This window comes from Brassica napus, chromosome A1 (genome assembly GCF_020379485.1).
Source record: "Brassica napus cultivar Da-Ae chromosome A1, Da-Ae, whole genome shotgun sequence".
NCBI classification, from domain to species: Eukaryota; Viridiplantae; Streptophyta; class Magnoliopsida; order Brassicales; family Brassicaceae; genus Brassica; species Brassica napus.
This window is the reverse complement of record NC_063434.1, coordinates 20,589,231-20,611,541: the sequence shown is the minus strand read 5'-3', so window position 1 is coordinate 20,611,541 and position 22,311 is coordinate 20,589,231. Positions and strand designations below refer to the sequence as shown.

Below are 22,311 nucleotides of genomic sequence, written 5' to 3'. Positions count from 1 at the left end.
TCTTTGTGGTCAGTGGGCACTTCTCAGTCTTGTGACATAGGCTGAAGTATGTTTTGCAGAATCCAAACAGTTTTTCATACCTCAAAGAAACTGAGCCTCTTCTCCTTCATAATACTCTCCACCAGTAAAATCCACTGTCGTCTCAAAAGTCAGCTCCTTGTAACCATCAACCACCACTTGCACCCGGCCATAGTCCAAATCTACTTCTTTTGTTTCCCTAATTGCATCGCCAATACTCCGAAACGTAGGGGCTTCCCAAAACTCCAATGGAACTCCCAAGACCTTGATCCATAAGGTAATTTCCGAGGGATATTTTTGGTCTTCTTTGGTTGCCAACCTACCAGAGAGATCATCCAATATATTTATTCCAAGATAAAAAATATATTTGATTTTAGTGTATAGACATTAATTGTTATTTTTTTGAAATTTGACATTTATATTAAATTTATTATATTATTTGGTGTATATAATATATATTGTATAGAACTTAAATGTGATTTTAGATATAATATTACTAAATCTCATCAAAAATATATTAAGTGTTAAGAAAATAAAAAATATAATTATACTGTGAATATAAAATAATATAACAATAGGTTCTTACTTATATAAAATATGTATACATATAAATTATTAATTTATAATTTTTAATGCAACCATAAATTTACATTGAAATTTCTAAAAAATCATTAACTTATTATTTTATCGATTTTGTCAAGTTTTGAACCGATCCAAGTTGGAACCATCAAAATTTATTAATTTATAGAGGTTCTACTGTATATATTAAAAGAAAAGCGTTACAAATTTTAGCCTATGATACGTGTCATCGATTCATAGAATTACTAGAGAATTAAGTTGGTCCTTTAATTATATATTATTCTTTTATTCAATTAATCATAAATTAATTATTAATGTAGAAAATAATATTTTCCTTCTTTCCTTAAATATTAGTTATGGAATTACCTAATAGGATTAAATGTATATATTGCAATTAATTATTTTGATGATAAAGATTTGGTAACAATATTTTTAAATCTTTCTTCATTTTTGTTTTATTTTATACTATTAAAACAAATTAAACAATCATATTCACCAAATAATCAAAATTAATTTTTTTTCGTATATGTTATATTTTGAATTTTTAAAACTAATTTAAATTACTAAAAAAGTTAAAAGTCTCACATTAAAATTTTTTTGATCGAATGGTTAAATATTTTTGTTATAATAAGATACAGATTATCATAAAACTATATGAATAGTAATTCTCATTTATTAGATGTTCATATTAAATGTGTATAATTTAATACTCTTTAAATTAAATATATACTATATAAAATAAATATTTTAGTTCTTAAATTTGCATTGAACAAGTATTGAGAACTTAATATTTTTTTTTAATTTACACTGAATTTTAAATACGATTATAAATTATTAAAATTATTAAAAGTCCACATTAAAATTTTTGTTTTCAGGAGTTTAAGTTTTTTGTTATAAAATACAAATAAGCATAAAATCTTATGAGTAGTAAGTCTTATTTAATTGATAACCATATTAAAAATTATACTATATATATATGTTAATATCATTTAGTTTTAACTATATACCATAGAAAATAGGTAAATATGATTTTTTTATTTATTTATTACTCCATCTGTTTCATTTTAAGTGTTGTTTTGGGTTTGTGCACACAAATTAAGGAAACAATTAATTTTGTATATTTTCTATATAAAAATAAAATTACCTATACACCTAACCACATTTAAACCAATAAAAAAAATTGATGAATAAATTAATAAATTTTGCATTGAAAGTTAAAAACGACACTTATTTTGTAACGAAAAAGTCTATCTGGCACTTAATATGAAACATAATGAGTATAAAAAGATTGTAAATAAAAATAGTGATTATTTTGATTTATGTGTACATGCTAATTTAATTATTTATGTAATAGTTATTTGCTTCTTAATTATTCTGTATATATTTATTATTTATTATTGTATAATATGTTAATAATAATGTACGTAAAAACCTTTATATACCGAATGTTCATTCCGTGCAAATTATGGATCTTAATCTAGTTGGGCTTAATAAAATATTGTTATCGATCGCTTATCACTTTCAACCTAAATATAACCAAAAATGTTTCCAGTGACTAATTTGTTGAAATGGTAAACTCACCTTATTTTCGCAAAAGCTAATTATGTGTAGCATTGTTGCAAGAGATATAATGTTTAGATTAATTTAAAACACATTTGCCAGCTCTCTTTTCTAAAAATATCCCTTTTCTAAAAGTTATGTGGTTACTAATCATCATCCAAGAATAACCAACTTTTAAATTCCATATATTCTCCACTATATAAACACCAATAAACTCTTACTCATAATCCCACAGATCCAACTCCAAATAAATTAAATATATAAATAAAATAAATTGAACTCTTACCCGGGGTTTCTTTTACAAATTTATTTATTTAATTTATTTGGAAAATAACAAATCATTAGTAATAAATGAGGATGTCTAAAAATGTCAAAGTGTTGGTCTCTCTAGTTCTTGTAGTGTTATTGGCTCTTGCAGCAACCAATATTGAGGCAAGATACATAAATTATCGCGATCTTCGTAGTGGAGATCACAGTTTGGCTTGCGATACGGCGAATTCTAGCACCTGCACGAAGCAAGAAGTCAATCGTTACCAAAGAGGATGCGAGTCGGCCGATCGGTGCCGTGAATCTCGTTAATTTATACAGATGATAACCGAAGAGCATATTCATGTATCAAATTAGTTTCCTAATTACTATAATAGATTGACAGGCTTCTAACTTGGAGAACAAATCTTGGTTAGTTTATAGAAATGCAATCCTCGTATTGATTTGAGATGATCAAATTGATTTCCTTTATTATTTAATTAGTCTGTTATTGGTTTTGTATTAAATTAACACGATGATGTTACGATCAAACAAATATAAATATATAATTCCCTGTTTAAACTAAACTAGGTTAAGATCCGCGCCTTGCGCGGAATGAACATTATATATATAAATTATTTATATATAATATGTTTATAACATATTATGAAATAATAAATATATATTGAATAAAAAAATCATTATCTACTACTTATATAATTAAATTTGTGCGAACATATATATAAATTTTATAAATCGAAAAAAAAAAAATTTCTATTTGATATGATATATAATTAAATTTAAATGATAGTAACATATATATGGTATATGTTAATATTAATATTTATTAGATGATGCTTTTTGCTTATTTTTTTTTATCATTTGTATCTGTTATAGCAAAAAATCTAAATTAGTGATAACAAAATTTTCACTGTGGAATTAATGGTTTAAGCAATTTATAATATTTAAAAAAATTAAATTGTCAATATTTTTTCAAAATTTTTATCAAAAAATGTTCAAAGTAAATTTCAAAATTAAGATATTTATGTATTTTTTATGGCATATAGTTTAATTTAAAATGATTCATATATTTATATATTTTTTTATTTTTGATACTTATTAAATGAAACTTTATAATTTCAACTTATATTATTTTTTAACTATTTGTATCATGTCATAACAAAAGTTTTAAATCATAGATCACAAAATTTGAATGTGAAACTTTTAACAGTTTTAGTAGTTTATACTCGTTTTTATAAATTTAAAATATAATATATAAATAATTTTTTTATTTATTTTTATTTTTATTATATGGTTACTATGATTTTTTAATTTATTTTAATAGCTTAAAATTTAACAAATATAATTATAATACATACTTATTTTTATCAAATCTTTATTATTCAAAATCATTAATTGTCATATATACTTTAGCAACATTAGGTAATTTCGTAATCTTATTTAAGGAAATAATGAAGCACATTAATAATGTATTTATTGTGGTTTAATAAAAAGCTTATTATATATTTACATGGACCAACCTATTTCTCTAAGGATTCTAAGAATCATTCTAGTGATGACACGTGGCTACAAAAAAATGTTGCAATGCTTCTCAAATAATATATAGGGGATTTGGAGCTATTTTACTTTCATAACTAGGTAAAGAACCCGTGCAATATCGGACAGGAACTCATTTTATAAAAACAAATAAGCTATATTATCAATTAATTTTTTTTTTTAAAAACTTGTTTTTTTTTAATTATACAGAGGTATTCTGGCCCCACATAAGTGATCCAGACTAGTCACGTGTTGCCACGTGTCGGTTCTCTGTCCCTGGCGGTTCTCTGTCCCTGGCGATGCCGAAATGTTAATTCCCCAGTGGTCGAAATTCGGAAAAAACTTCTCTATTGATAATACATGTATTTTGCATAAATATATTGCATGCAGTTATACTTCTCTATTGATAATACATGTATTTTGCACTAGTAGTTTTGTGCTTAACTGAAAATTTGGGAATAACCGACCAAAGAAAAATAGTGTGAAATTCAGAAGATACAAGTATTAAATATATTAATTTTATAAATATATAATATTATCAAATGAATTAAATCACTCAGCAAATATAATTACCAGGTTATTTTTATATAATTTTAAATATTATTTAAAATGTAGATAAATAGATATAAAATAAATGAAAAAATATTTTTTTAAAAATCTATGCAACTTTTAGAATGAGAAGACACATCCTTAAATATTTTGACATTCTCTTCAAACTAATCAAAGTTTCCGAAATTATATGTTTTTCCCAAGATCCTTAATGAACTTTTAAAAATGTATCTTTTTCTAATTTATTTTTGACTGTTGTAAATTTTTATTTTAGTTGTGATTATTATTTTTATTATTTTATATAGAGGGCTAAGGATTACAATAGTTGACAACCAAACATTGCAATCGCTAGTTAGTGCTTGCAATAGATAACACAAAAATTCAAAATGGCTCATCGCTGACTACTACAATAACCAAATGCTATAATCACGAGATGCTACAATTACCAACAATTACAATGGTTCATTACCAAATATTGCAGGAGTCCATCACCAAAGGTTAAAATCAAGAACAAATGTAATGTTTCCTTTAGTTAGTTGCAATTGTTGATTTTGTTGTTGGTTTCAAAGAATGATTTAAATCTCCAACAATCATTCCCATTTATGTGTAATTAGATAGTCAATTAATAAATGGTACATATATAAAAATTATGCATAAATTAAAAAGTACATATATAAAAATATTTTTTCATGGTTTAAGTTTCTTAATATTAATATATTAATAAATAAAATTATCTAAATAGGACCTAGAAGTTTTTCTTAAAAACAAATAAATGAAACTGGATAAGACAACAATATCCACACCAAAGCATGATATTACAAACCATGCAATATACCTGAAAACCATATAGATAATTTTGTAAAATATATAATATAATATTATAATAATAATAATTTAATTACACAACAAATCGAATTATTAGAATATTTAAGATATTTATAAATTTATAACAACATTGTCATGATCAATTTTTTTAATATAACCTAAAAGTATGAAAATATAAGACATGAATCATGTGTTAGTAGAAGATATATAATAAGAAAAGCAGTTTTTCAAAAAAAAATGTACTTTTCATGTTTTGTCAAACATACCTTAATTTTCATTTAGTAAAAGAAAACTAAAACTAATAATTTCATTATTTCATTTAAGATTTTTGCTACCCAAACTTGAATGACCTTTCCTAATATCTTTTGTTGACAACGTTTCTTTTGAATATCTTCTAAGAATTTATAAATAGGGAATGCAAACAGTTTTTTCATCATTATTTGATAAATTTTTGAAAAAATACAATGAGGAACTTTTTTATATAGACTATTTATAGATTTTCAAAGATCTATATGGAAAATCAAACTTTAGATTTGAGTTAATTAATTTAAGATACTACATTTACAATACATTATGAATAGACACATCATTAAAAATGACTCTCTATTGCATATGAAAAACACACATAATTTTAGAATAGACACTTACTGAGATTATTTAACAACATTTTTAATTTTTTTATCTTTTTTTTTTTGATGAAATTTTAAATTTATTAGTCATCAAATGAGAATAATGTTTATGTACAGAAAGAATCAGAAAAAAAAAAGAAAATCAAATCAGAGCTATGAATCTACATGTGAGCTGTGAACCAGAGCTGAAGTAGGCCTCGCAAGCGTGGCTTCTGAGTGTACTTTGTGGATGTGATCCTGTTCCTCACAGTCTTGTCGATGACCTTTGCCAATTGGCCGGCCTGTCTCGGATTCTTCATATGCTTCCTATCATTCCTCTCCCTCCAAACCATATAGATAGTAACTTGGAACACTAGCCGTATGAGGATTGAGACACTTATTTATTGGTGTATTTTTAACTACTAATAGATATTTTTTTCAATAGTTTTATGTTTGAAAAACAAAATTAATCTCAGTTTATTATGAACAGACACAAATCTTATGATGACAAGACATAATTCTTAAACTAATAATTGTAAAAAGACACTCATTAAAATAGTATTACTATTTTCTTAAGAATTTATTTGTTAAGATGTTATAACTAACTGAAAAATTCCAATACTTGCATGTTGAAAAAATGCAAAAAAAAAACATTTATTGTGATATTTTAACCATTTTATAAAAACGTTTCCAATAGTTGCATGTTGGAAAAATAAAACTAATCACAATTTTTTTATGAGAAGACATAGTTCTTATAATGAGGACACACAACTCTCCAAATTATTAATTGTAAAAAGACACTAATTAAGATATTATAACTACTTTTTGAAAGAATTCATATTGTGATATTTTAACTATTTTAACCAAAACTTTTTTCAATAGTTGCATGTTGGAAAAACAGAAATACTCACAGTTTTTAATGAAAATACATCATTTTTATAAAGAGTAGACAAAACTCATAAATTACTAATTGTAGAAAAACACTTATTAAGATATTATAATTACTTTTTAACAGAATCCTATTGTTAAGATGTTATAAATAATTGAAAAATATATTAATATTTGCATGTTGAACAAATACAAAAAGACACTTATTGTGAATTTTAACTATTTAAAAAAATTTCTAATATTTGTATGTTGGAAAAACAAAACTATCAATGTTTTTTTTTTATGAAAAAGACAGAATATTAATAATAAGTAAACACAACTCTTAAAATTATTAATTGTAGAAAGACTCTTATTAACATATTATAACTCTTTTTTTTAAGAGAATTCACTTTTCAAGATGTTATAATTAATTAAAAATAATTAATACTTGCATGTTGAAAAAAATAAAAAAACACTTATTGTGATATTTTAAAAATATTTCCAATAGTTGCATGTTGGAAAAACAAAACTAACCACAATTTTTAATGAAAAGACACAATCTTTTATTAATCAACAACAACAAAATCATTCTTATAATGCTTCGTCATCATCATGATATCATCCCATTAAATGGTGGAAAGCGTAGAACCATCCTCCACTAACACAATACATTTTAGAAGTAAATAAGCAACTAAAAAATCTAATAATCCAATGGAAATTAAGATAGAAACTAACAGAGCATGAAGACGAGTCTCAGGATATACATTTAAAAATACGAGAGGGTGCAGAGGCTTGGAGAAAATAACAAATAAAATGTGAGAGAGATGAAGAAGACGATGCTTTCCAGATTTAAGTGAAGGAAATTTTTTTCTTTTTCTTTAGTGTATTGTTTAGTGGGAGACAAACCTTTTCATCTAGTAACATTGTTGTTTCGTTTAAGATTTTGGCTATCCAAACACATAAAATTCTTTCTATTATTTTTTGTTGACAACATTTCATTTAAATACCTTCTAAAAAGTTATAACCAAATAACTGCATAGAAATTTTTTTCACCATTTTATAATTAGTGAAATTAGTGAAAATTTTACTTTGACAAATGCATAGACATCGACTATTTATAGATTTTAAAAATATATTTGAATAGTCACAACTCTTCAATTTGAATAGTCACATTCTTCCAATTTAAAAGTAGTTATTTTGAAAAGATACTTATAAGAATACTCATAACTTTTCACTTTCTAAAAGATACTTATATGAATAGTCACAATCTTTAAACAATTTTTAGAAAAGACACAACCTTCCAACATTTTTATAAAAGACAACTTTTTAAACAGTTTTTACAAAAGACGCAACTTTTCAACATAAGTGGATTCACAACCTTTGGAATTAAATGGGATTGCTATTATTAGTAGATTAATGTTACATTTTTAACATAAAACATATTAATTCAAAGCTATCAGCACTAGATGATAGATACAAAGGAAGCATTACGTAGTGTCTTTCTAGTCGTAACGAAAGGCACATACAAAAATAAACAAGATAGAGACTCGATGTCCCAGAAGATTTCGAAGATCTCAGCCGAAGGAAGCTTCGAGTTAATTGCTTTAATAAGCATTTGACAATTTGATTTGATACATATTTTTCATAGATCTCAGCCGAAGGAAGTCCTTTGGGTTGTACATGGCTGAGAAGACTGCTAAAGCCTTTGCTTGGAAGGGGGAAACGACATGCTGCTCTAGGCACAATCTTTGTCCAATATAGAAACCATTGGAATTCTGAAACAGCCATCCACAACCTGCAGCTTTACTACATTGGTTCCACACTGCATCTGTTTAACGCGTTAAACAATTAAAAGCAGTAAGTATAGGATTCTGTTTAAGGCGGGATTTGCATGGAGGTGATAAAGATGACTGTGCGGCTGTGCCTATGCCATTCTCTAGTACTTCGAATGGAAAGGCATAGGATCTTGAATAAGACTATTTTTCTTACCATCCCAAAATTCCAGCATATCCACGGGAACAAGTCAACCGAGATTCCCAATGGTGGTAGATAGGTAACACCTTTAAAAGCATCAAAGGCTTGTTCAAAAGAGGCTAGATTATGTACGTTAGGGCATTGTCTCATCAGCAAAGTACTAGAAACCTTTTTTAGCCATTTCACAATGAAAGAGGAATTGGAGAGTTGTCCAGTGTTCGTTGCATCTGCGTGTCAAGGAAAATCCCTTGTTTTGGGAGATTATAGCCTAGGGGAAGAGCGCCTTGTATAATTTTCCATGGAAATCTTGAGTCTTAGTGAACATTACATAATTATTACCACTACGAACGATTTTCTCGCATGTACAGACGATACAAAAGGAAAGAGCCACTTTCCCGACAGAATCTGGTCCCAAAGCGCAAGTTCAAACCCAAATGTTCGGTGAGAAGAAAACATATTGATTCATGTATCTCCCTCCTCTTGCTCGGCTGCAAACTGGAAACGAAAAAACTTTTTGAGCCAATGTGATATGTACAACTCCTAAGAAACAGACATCCAAATCTATAATATTATACTCTCGTTAGCGAAACATATCTACACTATATGCAATAAGTTAGATCCATTCTCTTCTGTCTAACGTGGAAGACCAAAAAAACTTGGTAAAATACCATTTTGAACTTATTCATGGAACTAAAATGGATAAATGACTACAATCAACTTCATAAAAACAGAAAATCATAACTCTTCACTTCGAATCTTTTGCTATATGAAACAATTTTAAGAGTTGTAAATCTTCCTTTTAGTTGTGTTTCAACGGTGATTCAGTATAGAAAGTACCTTTTTGATTTGGAGAAATGGTACCAGAAGAGATCAATAAGTTTATGAGAAAAATATTTTCCTAAGGGAAAAGTTAAGAGAGTGTGACAGTTGGTGGTGGTGAAAACAGACAAGGAAAAAATTTAGAGAAAGAGTCAATTGTTTCCACACAGAAAAAAAACCACAGTAAGTGACACAGAAAAGCTATCGGACAATAAAACTGGATGGGAGTAAAACTAATGATGAAGAAAAAAGATAAAGTAACAAATAACCAAAAGACATCTAAGAAAAATTACTGATCATGTGGGACTTCTAAGCAGAAGCTGTGAAGATGAGATGCCACCTATCACTCTATCAGAGAGAGGAGCCGTGGTCGGGAACACGCCGGAGAAGGAGCCCACTCTGGGGATGCGGCTGATATATTATCTGATTGTTAGTATTTCCACCTAATCAATATTTAAAAATGAATAATGATTATGTGGAGATACTAACAATCATAAAATACCAAAAGACATACCTTCACGTATCAGAATTGTTATCTTGAAGACATATACCTGCTCTAACTCCTTGAAGATATACCTCCTCACGTGTCAGAAAACGTTTAAAAATACCACAAACACACTCCATCCTATATAAGATTTTGAGAAGATATCAGAAGACATACCTTCACGATAAGAAGAGCGAATGGTTGAGTGGTTCTGATTCGTGGATCCAACATAACCTAATCAAATAATGAACCAGATGACATCAAAGAAAAAACATACTTACTGTAATTGCAGAAACTCCAAAGGACAATAAATTTTAATAATTAGCAAACAGCAGAGAAATAGAAATACCTTAATCTGAGTTTAAATTATGGATCATCAGCAAATGATATAGTTGTTCTGAATTGTGGATCCTAATCAAACAATGAATAAGAAGAGTTACCAGAGGACATCTAAGCAAAAGTAAAGTATGTTTATTGTAATAGCAAAAACTCCAAAAAAGAATAAATTTAATAATTAGCAAATTGCAGATAAATAGCAATATTCCGAATATAAAATTATCGCTAGAAGAGAGAAGGGGTTATAGAAACAAAGATCTGCTGCCGCAAAATTAAATTGGAGCAAACGGAGAAAGATAATAAGCAGAAGAGATAATCATAGAAAACCTGAAACAAGTTTGAAAGCGTACAATCTCTTCAATATATAAACTTTTAGAAACATATAACTCATAAAGGAAATCTGTGTGTGAAAAGATACAACTATTAAGTGTGAAAAATTCCTACAATTTATTTAGGGGACGCCTCTGAAGAGCGTCGTATGCTAAAGTGACTTGATGATGTCATACTCTTCATCTTAAACAAAATTGTATCCATTGGATTGTAATTTCAGGGTAAACTCCATCATTGGATATTAATTTATTTTATGATTGTGTCTTTTAAAAAGTTGTGTTGTTTAAAATAAATGACTGTTGAAAGAAGAGTTGCCAAAACATTGATGACTTCATCATTCATAACAAAAATGTTTAATGTCAATTAAATCATAAAATAAAGAGAATTCTAATCTTTTTTTTTTCCGTCACAAGTGGAATTTGATTAAACAGAGTTCTGAAACGAAACTTACAAACATAATGCCATATTCAGGCAAACAAAGCCCGAATGATTTACGGGAACCTATACCCAAGAGATTTATGGGAACCAGACTATCTAGAGAAACAAAATAACAACATTCATACCAACTTGAGACTAATCACTAGAGGGTCTCCAAATCCATAATACTCAAATAAACCATCTGCACATCGCCAACAGAGCTGAAAGACAAGAGCTCGAGTATAACCACACAGCTACAAAGCGAAGCGTGATCACCAAGAACCCCACCAGACTCTAAACGGCCGAGATAGTTGTAACATAACACAGAACAAAGGCAGAAACTTCACCACGACCATTACCAAGAGGAGCCAAAACCGAAAACAAGCTCAAGCACAAGATAAAAACCTTTAACTCTGACCGGGAAAACGCCTTCCAAGACCTCCAATTCTTACACGCGGACCCTCGCATCCCAAACTCAGCCATCTACCGACTGAAGAATGGCCACCTCCTCGCAAGAGAAGAACTGAAGAACGGACCCACTGCGACGCTAATAACCCCACTAGAAACACACAGCTTCTAGGAAGAGAGAGTAGATGCTCCCGCAACAAGACCACATACAAAAGACGAACCACGAACCAGACTTGAACCAACTCCTAGCATGGCGACCTTGATACGGATAAGAAAAAAAGCCGAGCACAGGAACAAGACCAGGCCAAACCAACAAGAAATCTGTTATAGAAACTAAAGCCGGAACATTTGGCCCCGCCAAAACAAACCCGTTGCTAAAGATACAACACACACCAATCGGAAAGACCAACACCAGCAATCAACTCCAAAACCCCCGCCAAGACCATGACGCTACAAGACCATCCGATTAACCAACCCAAACAAGCACGAAGGAATCCGAGACACGATTCGATAAGGGACCACCATGAACCGGCGGCGGACCCAACCAACTAGCCACACGACCTCCATGAAAATCGTGACCCGATACAAGCTCCTCGAACCAAAGCCCTCTACCTAACTAGAAACCCACCCTAACATAATCTAAACACGAGATCTACTAAAGACAATCAAAATAAAGCTAAAGGGACCGGCGGTGGCGCTAACGGAGCCACCACGCGCAGGTCATCGGAGTTGCAGAGCTGAACGGTTGAAGGGAGAGATAGGGACGAGAGAATTCTAATCATTGGATCAGATTTTTTTTTCGTATAAAAAATGATGTCATACGAAAACAAGAACAGGTTTGCTTATTATATATAGATACTAAAAGTTGTGTTTCATTAGAAAAAGTATTTGTATACACTAAATGTAAAACAAACAAACAATCAATGTCATCTTAAAATTATTATTTATTATAGGTTTTGGTGTTCGTTTTGATTTACAATTCATTGACTTGGATATATTATCAAAGTTTCTTTACATTTGAAATTCCAAAAAGTAAACTTCATGTCATGGCCCAGTCACAGTTATGCACAACGAGTTTCAGATTTGCGAGAAATCTCCCTAACCTGGAGGGAACTCTCGATACGTCAACGTCTTGAAGAGACGATGAATTTCGTCCGTTTTCGGATTAAACATTACTTTTGAGAGTTAAAAAAAACAAAAACATTACTTTGAGTAATCATTTGATTTGTCGGCAACTTAACTAATCTCTCTTTTCGATTACATCAAAATGTGAATAATTAATTCACACTTAAAAACAAACTACAAAAGAAACACATGCAGGAGGATAAGTTATACAGAAACAGGAACATTTTAACATTTAGACCAAAAAATGGTTATACAGAAACATTAAATTTAATGGACAACTCAACAATACATAACGGATCACAGGGGATGTTTCTGAAAAAGTCATATTAATGGTTTCAAAGTCAAAAACTTTGAACTTTTCAAAATATGCCTACTCACCGGTCGTCTTCTTTCACCGCTCTGCTTATATTATGACATAAGACGAATTTCATGATTGCAAATAAACAAAGAAACAAAAAAGAAAAAGAGGGCAAACAAAAGGAATAATATCAAACTGCGTTTTTTATTTTATAAATTTTCTGACTATACTATATTAGCTACTATTTACGGGGGAGAAAACTTTCCAAAGGAAGGCTTTTTTCGCTTGAGGTTGTTCTGTGAGCTCTAATGGCTGATAAGGTGGCTGATAAGGTGGCTGAAAAGGTGGCTGAAAGAACGCTACAGCAGACTTCCACGTGGGCGGTCGCCGTTGTTTGCTTCTTCTTGCTTCTAATTTCAATTGTCATTGAGAAACTGATCCACAAATTAGGAAACGTAAGTTCTTTTTATACCTTTTCTTCGTCTTGATTCTTTGTTCTCTGTTTCTGTGTCTGTTTAGTTCTTCATTTTCTTTTTCTTTTTCTGTTTAGTTCTTGATTATCTTTTTCTTCTTATTCCTATGTTCTTTGTGTCTGTTTCGTTCTTATTGATTCTCTGGTTCTTCTTCTTGATCTGTTTCTGTTTGTTAGTTCTTCTTTATTAAGTCAAAATTGATCTCACTGATTTTAACCGCCAAAACCCAAAAGGGTTTACAGTTTCTGTGTTGGTTACATGCGTCCTCTTTTTCTGATACTAATCATGACTAACAATCTATGTTCTTTATCATCTTCTTATGATAGTGGTTTAAAAGGAAGAACAAAAAAGCACTGTATGAAGCTCTTGAAAAAGTGAAAGCAGGTAAAAAAATAGTATTAATATAAGACATATAATTTCCCTCCAAAATATTCATGTAACCAACTATATTAATTAATCGTATTTAGATATTAATTAAATGTAAAACATGCAGAGCTTATGCTGATGGGATTCATATCACTACTGCTAACAATTGGACAAAACTATATCTCACAAATTTGCGTCTCCGAGAGCGTCGCAGCATCAATGCGCCCTTGCAGTAGATCCGAAGAAGAGAAGAAGTATCCCAATACAAAAAAAGATACCGGGAAGGACCTAGGAGATGAAGAAAACTCTGGTCGAAAGCTTCTCGAGTTAGTCGAATCTTTCATTCCTCGAAGGAGTTTGGCTACCAAAGGCTATGACAAGTGTGCAGAAAAGGTAACACTTCACTCTTCCGAAATCTTATCTTTATGTAAACCCTTTTTCAAAATTTGACATATGATTCGTTTGATGTTTGTTTCCAGGGACAAGTGGCTTTTGTATCGTCCTACGGGATGCATCAGCTTCATATATTCATCTTCGTTCTTGCTGTTTGTCATGTGATCTACTGCATTCTTACTTATGCTTTGGGAAAGACCAAGGTACATTCTCTTACATTACATCCACATTATGGTCAAAACCGGTTGAGATCTTGATTATTTTTTTGCTAAAGAATGGATTTGCATTTTGTTTCTTTCTGCAACATCAGATGAGAAGATGGAAGAGGTGGGAAGAGGAGACAAAGACAATTGAATATCAGTATTCACACGGTATATACATATAGCTTACGAACTTTGAATGGATGAAACTGAGTGTGAAGCTTTAATGAGGCATCTTTTCATATGTAATGCAGATCCTGAGAGGTTTAGGTTTGCGAGGGATACATCTTTCGGGCGTAGACATCTGAACTTCTGGAGCAAATCGACTATTACACTGTGGATTGCATGTTTCTTTAGACAGTTTTTTGGATCTGTAACCAAAGTTGATTACTTAACGCTGAGACATGGTTTCATTATGGTAAAACAACTCAAATCTTTTTTATTTCTGTTTAACCTTTCACATTGTTTGGAAAAGCTAAGGTCTTAACGGCATAGCAAAACGATTTTTTCTTCTTCTTCTTCAGGCCCATTTGGCTCCAGGGAGCGATGCGAGGTTCGATTTCCGAAAGTACATTCAGAGATCATTAGAGGAAGATTTCAAAACAATCGTTGAAATCAGGTATGGCTACTAATATTTTTTGTTTAAAGAAAAAAAATTCACTAATTACTTCATAATCTGATGTTACCAATTGCCTTTCTCCAGTCCTGTGATATGGTTTGTAGCCGTGCTATTCCTCCTGACCAACACAAACGGTACAACTCATCTTCAAAACGTTGCTACATTCTTAAACACTTAAAAACAATCCCAAAAAAAAACTGATATACTTGCTCTGCCTTTGTTATGAACAGGATTGAATTCTTACGTCTGGCAACCATTCATTCCCTTAGTAGTAAGCAACAAAACTTTATACAAAGAAACATTTTCTTTTGGTTACAGTTTGGTCTCTTTAACAAGAATGAATGGTATAAAACAAACTGCAGGTGATACTTATAGTTGGAACAAAACTTCAAGTGATAATAACAAAACTAGGACTTCTAATCCAAGAGAAAGGGGACATAGTGAAAGGCATGCCGCTTGTTCAGCCCGGTGATCATCTCTTCTGGTTCGGTCGTCCACGTTTCATTCTCTTCCTCGTTCACTTAGTCCTTTTCACGGTATAGTACATACTTTCGCACTCTTTATCCTTCATCCTTACAACAACAGAAAAATGCTTGAAAACAAATTTAATAAACAAACATGTTTGCCAATTTGCAGAATGCGTTTCAACTAGCTTTCTTTGCCTGGACTACGGTAAGCAAACAAAATAATTCCACGGTCTCCATTACCAGTTTCTCAAGCACCCTTTACTGAAATACACACTTGTTGTTTCTACAGTATGAGTTCAAGCTCAAGAACTGTTTCCACAAGAACACAGTAGATGTGGTCATCAGAATTTCAGTTGGGTAAGTAAAAAGCTTTTAAGATTTAACCAATCATAGAAACTGAGAAATCAAACCATTCCTTTAAATATTAACAAAGTCACAACCATTTCTTTCTTCTTGCAGAGTTATTGTACAGGTTCTTTGCAGCTACGTTACTCTTCCTCTATACGCTCTAGTTACTCAGGTACAAAGACATAAACTAAGCAAAGAGTGGAAATTTTTCAGTTTCAAATTCTAAACGTTTTGATTTTGGTGAATATTTGTTTAGATGGGTTCCAAGATGAAACCTACAGTGTTCAACGAGAGAGTAGCAGTAGCTTTAAAGAGTTGGCACCACACAGCTAAGAAGCAAATGAAACATGGAAGAACCTCAGAGTCGACTACGCCTTTCTCTAGTCGTCCAGCTACACCAACACACGGTTCTTCTCCGATCCATCTCCTCCACAATGTCCACAAACGAAGCAGAAGCGCTGATGAAAGTTTCGCTAACTCAATGTCTCCGAGGAGAAACTCTGACTTCGATACGTGGGATGTTGAGTCTCAACAAGAACCTTCTTCTTCTTCCGTGAAGTATCATTCTAGGTTTAGGGAAGAAAACTCAGAGAAGAAGAAGCCAGCATCTTCTTCAGCTGTGGAGCTTCCTCCTGGAACTGGACAAGCAAGAACTCACCAGCATGAGATTAGTAGTATTAGCTTGAGGGATTTTTCGTTTAAGTGATTGTTTATATTTCTTAGTGATGATTTGTTAATACGTATGTTTATAAGTTTACTAGGGTCGGCCCGCCCTACGGGCGGAATATTAGTTATATTTTTATTTTATCGTGAATCTTTGATTTTAGATACCATTGTTTATATGGTAAATTAACTCTTAGATTTTGCTAATTGTCTTAACTTTTTGGTATTTTTTATTTCTAATTCAATAAGCATTGATTTATCATGGTTGGCAGATATATTAATTAATTAATTAATATGAGTGTGATATAATTTACTTAATGAAATATATATTTTAATGAATCACATTTTTTTTAAATATGTTTTGAGAGATAGAAACAGTCCTGAAAAAATATTTGTACGACTCCGTTTTCTTATTAATTGTAACAACGTATTCACAACAATTTACTTTCATAAAATTTTCACAACAATTTCAACAATTTATTTTTGAAATTATATGATGTCTAGTTATTATAATATTATAATATATTTTTTAGATACTCTCAATGTTTATTTCACTTTAATAAAAATAAGTAAAATAATATTTTTAAAACACTACGGTCTAATCACGTTATAAATATTAAGTAAAATGAACTTACTTCTGTCTCTTAGATTTGTTCATGAAATAAACTGTTTTTTTTTTCTTTTTCTTTATACAGTTTTTCTTAAAATTAATGATTTAGACGATGCAAAAGAAATAACTTATTCATTTTAACTAAAATTATTTCAAAATAGAAAATCTGAAACTGGTGGAATTTTTTTTGTATCCCACTAAACTGATTTACTGTATATAATACTGGTGAATTTTTTTGTAAGCACAATTTGAATTAGAGAAGAAGTGATCTGTTAACATATTTTAAAAGGCTTGCAGGTCACGTGTGCAGAGGATGCATGGTCATGTTTCCAAATTTATAAGCACTTCAGTTATTTGCTCAGCTATACATCTGCCTGCAGTTTCACTAATGCTCAACCAAACACATTAACAAATTTGAACGATAAAGAAGAAATTCATGAAGAATCATGAGACATATTTTTGTAACAGAAGGAATGCTCTGCTCAAGATGAATGTACCAGAATCATCAGTCACCAACACCATCCAAGAATCATACGGCTGCGGAAGAGGAAAAGATTCAAATAGTTCTTACTTATAAAAAGTACAAAAAGAACATTCCAGGGTTATTGTTCGTGTAGACAATGAGATGTATCCCAAAAATTGAAGAAACTGCAAGAGTAGATGATTAGATAAGATCATGAGTTATACATACAGTTGAGAAACATGTAGTGGAAGATTGCAGGAGATATACAGAAGCTCATCTTTCAAAACCTTAAAACATTACAAAAGATGCAGATTTGTGACTTACCGAGACCAAGAATTGTAAAGAGGTAAGCATAAGGATTGAAACTGTGATAAGCGCCACCCTTCTGCAATAAAGAAGATGACCTGTTACACTGTTTTCAAGATTTAACATAAGGATTCGTAACAGATGGGTTGTTCTTACACGGAATTGAGAACGTCTCTTATGTCATTGGAGCTATAGAAGAATTCAGTATCTCTCCAATCTGCTCGATTTCAGTTTGGACATTTGCAGGTAGAGACACCTGAAGAACCTCCAAATGCTTTGCTGAAGCAAGTTGCTCTGAAATAGCTTTAAGCTGAGAAACCGTGCTATCCGCTTGTCATATGACATTTGCTAAATTTAACCGCAGAGCTGAAGAGAAATCAAACTGAAATCAAGAAAAGAAAACAAAAACTGTAAAAATGTTGAAACTTATTGATCATTTCTCAGATTTTTTTTTTTATTTTGGAATCAAACTTGGGGTTTATCATTTTCATGAAAATTAACAAAAAGAGAATGTAGGTGAAGAAGAAATAGATAAAATGTCGAAGTTTCACTTTGCTTTCCCAGAAAAAAAAAGCCTACTCAAGAACCAAAAAGTAGAAGAAAGAAAGTTAACCTGTGGGAGGCTGAGTAGGTGCGAGTTGGTGACTACGAAGTAAGCTGTGCGGCTTCTTTGTGGATATAGAGCGGATCTAGATAGCATGCTTCTGAGAGGATTGGATTGAACTGATGAAAGAGTTACCTATTTATACTTGAAGATTCACGCAATAGAAGTAATGGGGATGCATTCAATGACAGATCGTGTTGAGAAGTGGAAAGTTGTTGTTAATGATGGCGTGAATTCAACCGACTTTGATCGTGTTGAGAAGTGGAAAGTTGTTGTTAATGATGGCGTGAATTCAACCGACTTGCTGTAACGTATCCAAATTTTTCTGACGGCAGTAGAGAGAATTCAATAAAATACCGGTTTGCGTTCAATTAGGGTACGCTGGTACTCAATCGACTAACAGAACACGACTGTGAATCCATGGCGGTAGCATGACCATGATTAGGACGACGGTGAGAACCTTGACTTCGAGACCATAAGAGAGACAACTTTAGGTTTAGAGATGCAAGGCCCAATACATTTTCTATTCAGGCCCTTTAAGCATATAGAAAACGTGCCATAAAACGTGAATTAAAAAGCCCATCAGAAGAGGAATAAATGAAACGGTGAGTTTCAGTCGTCTGGGACAGGTGTCGCGCGTATAGCATTTGAATATGTGACCTGTCAGCTGATGTGGATAGCCTGGGAGGGATACAAACCCTTCTTTATATATAAAGATATGGAAACAGTGTTATTGTGTAAATTTGACCTTATTTATACATTAATTATTTCTCGTTTTTATCTGTCACTTCACACTTTTCAGCTACCAAAGTGTTTATCTTATTGTCATAGACAATGTTTCAGGAAGAAATCTATGGGCCGGGAAAAAAAGCTTTGAGCTAGCTAAAAAATATGTTCACTATGAAGTTGGCACACATATCATCAAAAGGATGCATGGAATTATCTGAAACCAAAATAGGTCTCAGGTTTGATATTCTTTGAGATGAGTTCTTTTTAAGCATTACTTGTAAATAATTCCATAACATTCTTTTAAATATGTTAACTGAGTTTCTTGGTTATTTCTAAATACCAACCATTAATCCTAGAAGTTGTTCTTTATGGCCATTATTTCTTACAAAAGACGAATATGTTTACACAGGGTGTTACAACACAAAGAAACTGATGGTACCAAGAGAAACAAACAAGATTGTAGGATACAAGAGAATGGGAAACCAACATAAAACACCATGAGATGAATACGATATGATCATCTCAGTGGAACTTGAGGCTGGTCAAGACATTGTTGTTGACGGGATCCGCCAAATGATCAAGAAGGTTCTGGTAAGGCCCCACACCGGTCACTAATCCCTGCACAAAGTAGCCTAGGATGGCGAGCATTGCCAGTCTACCGTTCTTGACCTCCTTGAGTTTCAACTCCTTCATCGACTTCTCGTCTTTTCCAAACCCAAGAGGGTTGAAGAATGGTCCACCGGGGTAAGCCGGGTCACCTGAACCCGCGAAACCTTTCTCTAGACCCAAGAAGTATTGTTTACCCATAGATCCTGGGTTGTACCAGTCCTGCAACCTCCTGTGCTCGGCAAATCCCATCAAAGCCATCTCGAGAACAAAGAGTGTGTAAGGGTCTGCCCAGTAGCTGTATGTCCCTGCAGGTGGAATCACACCGGTTTGGAACCAGGGAAGAGCAGTGTCTGCAGGAATCAGACCGGCCTTTCCTAGAATCTCAGGTGCAATAGCTCCAGCTGCACCCAACATAGCAAACCTCCCGTTGATGATCTCTCCGTAGGCTAGCCATCTCGGCTCGATGAAGCCTCCAGTACCCTCTGGGTCTGAAAGACCAAGCGGATCGAATCCGAAGTCGCCAGGTAAGCTTCAGAATCACAACAACTCTCCAGTTAAGAATCGTTCTCTATAAACTCTACACGTCTTGAAGCTTTAAAAAAATCAAATATTTGGAATTACCTGCCATCCAAGTAAGAGAGACTCTGTGATGATGCAAACCACAATTGCCTGTTTGCTCCTTGCTGAAACCAAACACACAAATCCAAGATCGGACAATTGTTCATTTCACACTGTTTGTTAAATAATTAGAGAGTAGTATCATGTACCTTGGCAGGTGGAGTTGATGCAGCCTTAACAACCAAGGAAACCTTCCTCTGTGATACGGACACAGCTGGTTTTACGCCGAATATCTGTCTAGCGGTCTGAACAGAGGAGGTAAATGAAGAAGATACAAGCGCTTGTGCTGCCATTTTTTTTGCTTAAACTCTTTTCTTCTGTCACCAAGAGACGATGATTATTGAATAATGGTCTGCAGGGAACCTAGTGTTAAAGAGTAGAAGGAACAAGGTCCATTAGAACTACTTGTGGCTTTGAAATAGCCCAACTGGTTTTGGTCAGATTAGATTAGTATCTGCTTCACCAACTATATCTGTCCACGTGGCAACATGAGTTAGATAAGAGATTTTGTTTGTGTTTTTCTTATCTGCCACACACGAGCAAAAAAAATCTTTACGTTGAGGCCAATTGGATAGAAAATTTATCAAATGTTTAATTGATTGGAAAATTTGAATGCATATGTACCTCTGCAGTTAAAAGAACAACTTGATTTTATTTTTCGGAAAATTGGTAAAATAGGCCATAATGAGAATGTTTTTTTTTTCCTTTTTACCTTTTTGCATTAATTAGTCAATTTTATACATAATTTCCCTAATAATAACAAAAAGAATAATTATAAATTATATATCAATAAAAATAAGAAAAAAAAACTTTACCATCATGAGAATATTTCACATTTTTATATACAAAAATTAAATCTAATTTTTTTGGATATGTTGATCTAAATTTGTCATAACGTATATTATAACTTTTTTAAAAGGATAAAATAGAGATTCTAACTTATCTTACACGTTTTATAAAAGTTATAATTCGTATTATAACGTCTTCTCTGTGATCTATCTAAATATATAATATGTCTTCATGAGAGCTAATCAAATGTCTTTGTTATTTATAAAATATAATATGTATTGTAAGTTTTTTTTACTTTATTGTAAAATTTTTTAGAGATCGTTAAGTTGTGTTCTATCTTTTACTCTTTTATATATCGTACATAAAACAATGAGTTCTTACTTGTATGAAATGTTCTAAATATGGTAGAATTTAAATTCTATCATTTTCTCTATGTTCTTACTTGTATGAAATGTTCTAAATATGGTAGAATTTAAATTCTATCATTTTCTCTATGTTCTATCATTTTTATAATATGTAGTCTAATATTTGTTTACATTCTATATTTCATATATTTTGTGTTTTAAATCTGAGAAAATTAAGGAAGTCTAACTTATTTTATTCAAATTTACCGTGTTCTTGACGTTGAGTTACACTAAATCACGTTGAATTCATTTTTTTTTTATCCAACGTTTTGTCTTTCTTTCTTCAGAGGAATCAAGGCCTTTTGATGAGGTTTGATCTGAACATCGTCTTGAATCGCCGGAAATAGAAGAGGCTCCGACAGAGCAAGAAGAGGATGGAGTTAAGTCTGCGATAGTTGGCCAACATTTCCAGAGAGAGTTCACCGGAATCGCGAAGAAAGGTTAAGAGGATTTTTTTAAGCGAAAAGCGTGAAGTTGATCGTGAGAAAAAAATACACAAATTATTTAAAATTATTTTAATAATAAACTAAATACAGTAAAATCTCTATAAATTAATAATATTGGGACTTTGAAATTTCATTAATTTATAGAGATATTAATTTATAAAAGTTTTCTTATTTAGATTTGTTAGTTTTAGATAAGAAAAATAT

The 22,311-nt window shown here is 31.5% G+C and overlaps 3 protein-coding genes and 2 long non-coding RNA genes across 11 annotated transcripts; 2 read left to right on the top strand and 3 right to left on the bottom strand.

Annotated features, from left to right (window-relative positions):
* The first annotated feature begins 2,373 nt into the window (after positions 1 to 2,373).
* On the top strand, positions 2,374 to 2,990 carry LOC106378509 (protein RALF-like 9). The gene has a single exon (XM_022691662.2). It carries the CDS (start codon positions 2,509 to 2,511, stop codon positions 2,734 to 2,736), a length of 228 nt encoding a protein of 75 aa, XP_022547383.2. The 5' UTR covers positions 2,374 to 2,508; the 3' UTR covers positions 2,737 to 2,990.
* A 5,209-nt stretch (positions 2,991 to 8,199) lies between these two features.
* LOC106378503 lies at positions 8,200 to 12,880 on the bottom strand. Of its 6 annotated transcripts, none has more exons than XR_002664672.2 (6): positions 10,867 to 12,880; positions 10,436 to 10,497; positions 10,264 to 10,320; positions 10,117 to 10,165; positions 9,896 to 10,045; positions 8,200 to 9,278 (listed from the first exon to the last, which is right to left on the bottom strand). It is a non-coding gene; the product is annotated as an uncharacterized LOC106378503 (long non-coding RNA). The 6 variants fall into 6 exon arrangements; XR_001275882.3 differs by lacking the exon at positions 10,867 to 12,880 and adding an exon at positions 10,750 to 10,863; XR_002664673.2 differs by lacking the exon at positions 10,867 to 12,880 and adding an exon at positions 10,773 to 10,825.
* A 230-nt stretch (positions 12,881 to 13,110) lies between these two features.
* LOC106453227 (MLO-like protein 6) lies at positions 13,111 to 19,756 on the top strand. Its single transcript, XM_048736310.1, has 15 exons — positions 13,111 to 13,455; positions 13,800 to 13,857; positions 13,967 to 14,232; positions 14,319 to 14,435; positions 14,543 to 14,603; positions 14,687 to 14,850; positions 14,957 to 15,051; positions 15,136 to 15,185; positions 15,282 to 15,322; positions 15,414 to 15,587; positions 15,688 to 15,723; positions 15,808 to 15,875; positions 15,978 to 16,038; positions 16,123 to 16,622; positions 19,229 to 19,756. Exons 1-14 carry the CDS (start codon positions 13,309 to 13,311, stop codon positions 16,570 to 16,572), a joined length of 1,788 nt encoding a protein of 595 aa, XP_048592267.1. The 5' UTR covers positions 13,111 to 13,308; the 3' UTR covers positions 16,573 to 16,622; positions 19,229 to 19,756.
* Positions 17,033 to 19,193, bottom strand: LOC125576381. Of its 2 annotated transcripts, XR_007314749.1 has the most exons (3): positions 18,522 to 19,119; positions 18,065 to 18,290; positions 17,033 to 17,987 (listed from the first exon to the last, which is right to left on the bottom strand). It is a non-coding gene; the product is annotated as an uncharacterized LOC125576381 (long non-coding RNA). The 2 variants fall into 2 exon arrangements; XR_007314750.1 differs by having other exon boundaries at positions 17,033 to 18,290; positions 18,522 to 19,193.
* Positions 19,588 to 20,878, bottom strand: LOC106453236 (photosystem I chlorophyll a/b-binding protein 3-1, chloroplastic). The gene is made up of 3 exons (XM_013895503.3): positions 20,618 to 20,878; positions 20,472 to 20,533; positions 19,588 to 20,379 (listed from the first exon to the last, which is right to left on the bottom strand). The coding sequence occupies exons 1-3, from the start codon at positions 20,759 to 20,761 to the stop codon at positions 19,764 to 19,766; spliced, it is 822 nt and encodes a 273-aa protein (XP_013750957.2). The 5' UTR covers positions 20,762 to 20,878; the 3' UTR covers positions 19,588 to 19,763.
* Between the last annotated feature and the right edge of the window lie 1,433 nt (positions 20,879 to 22,311).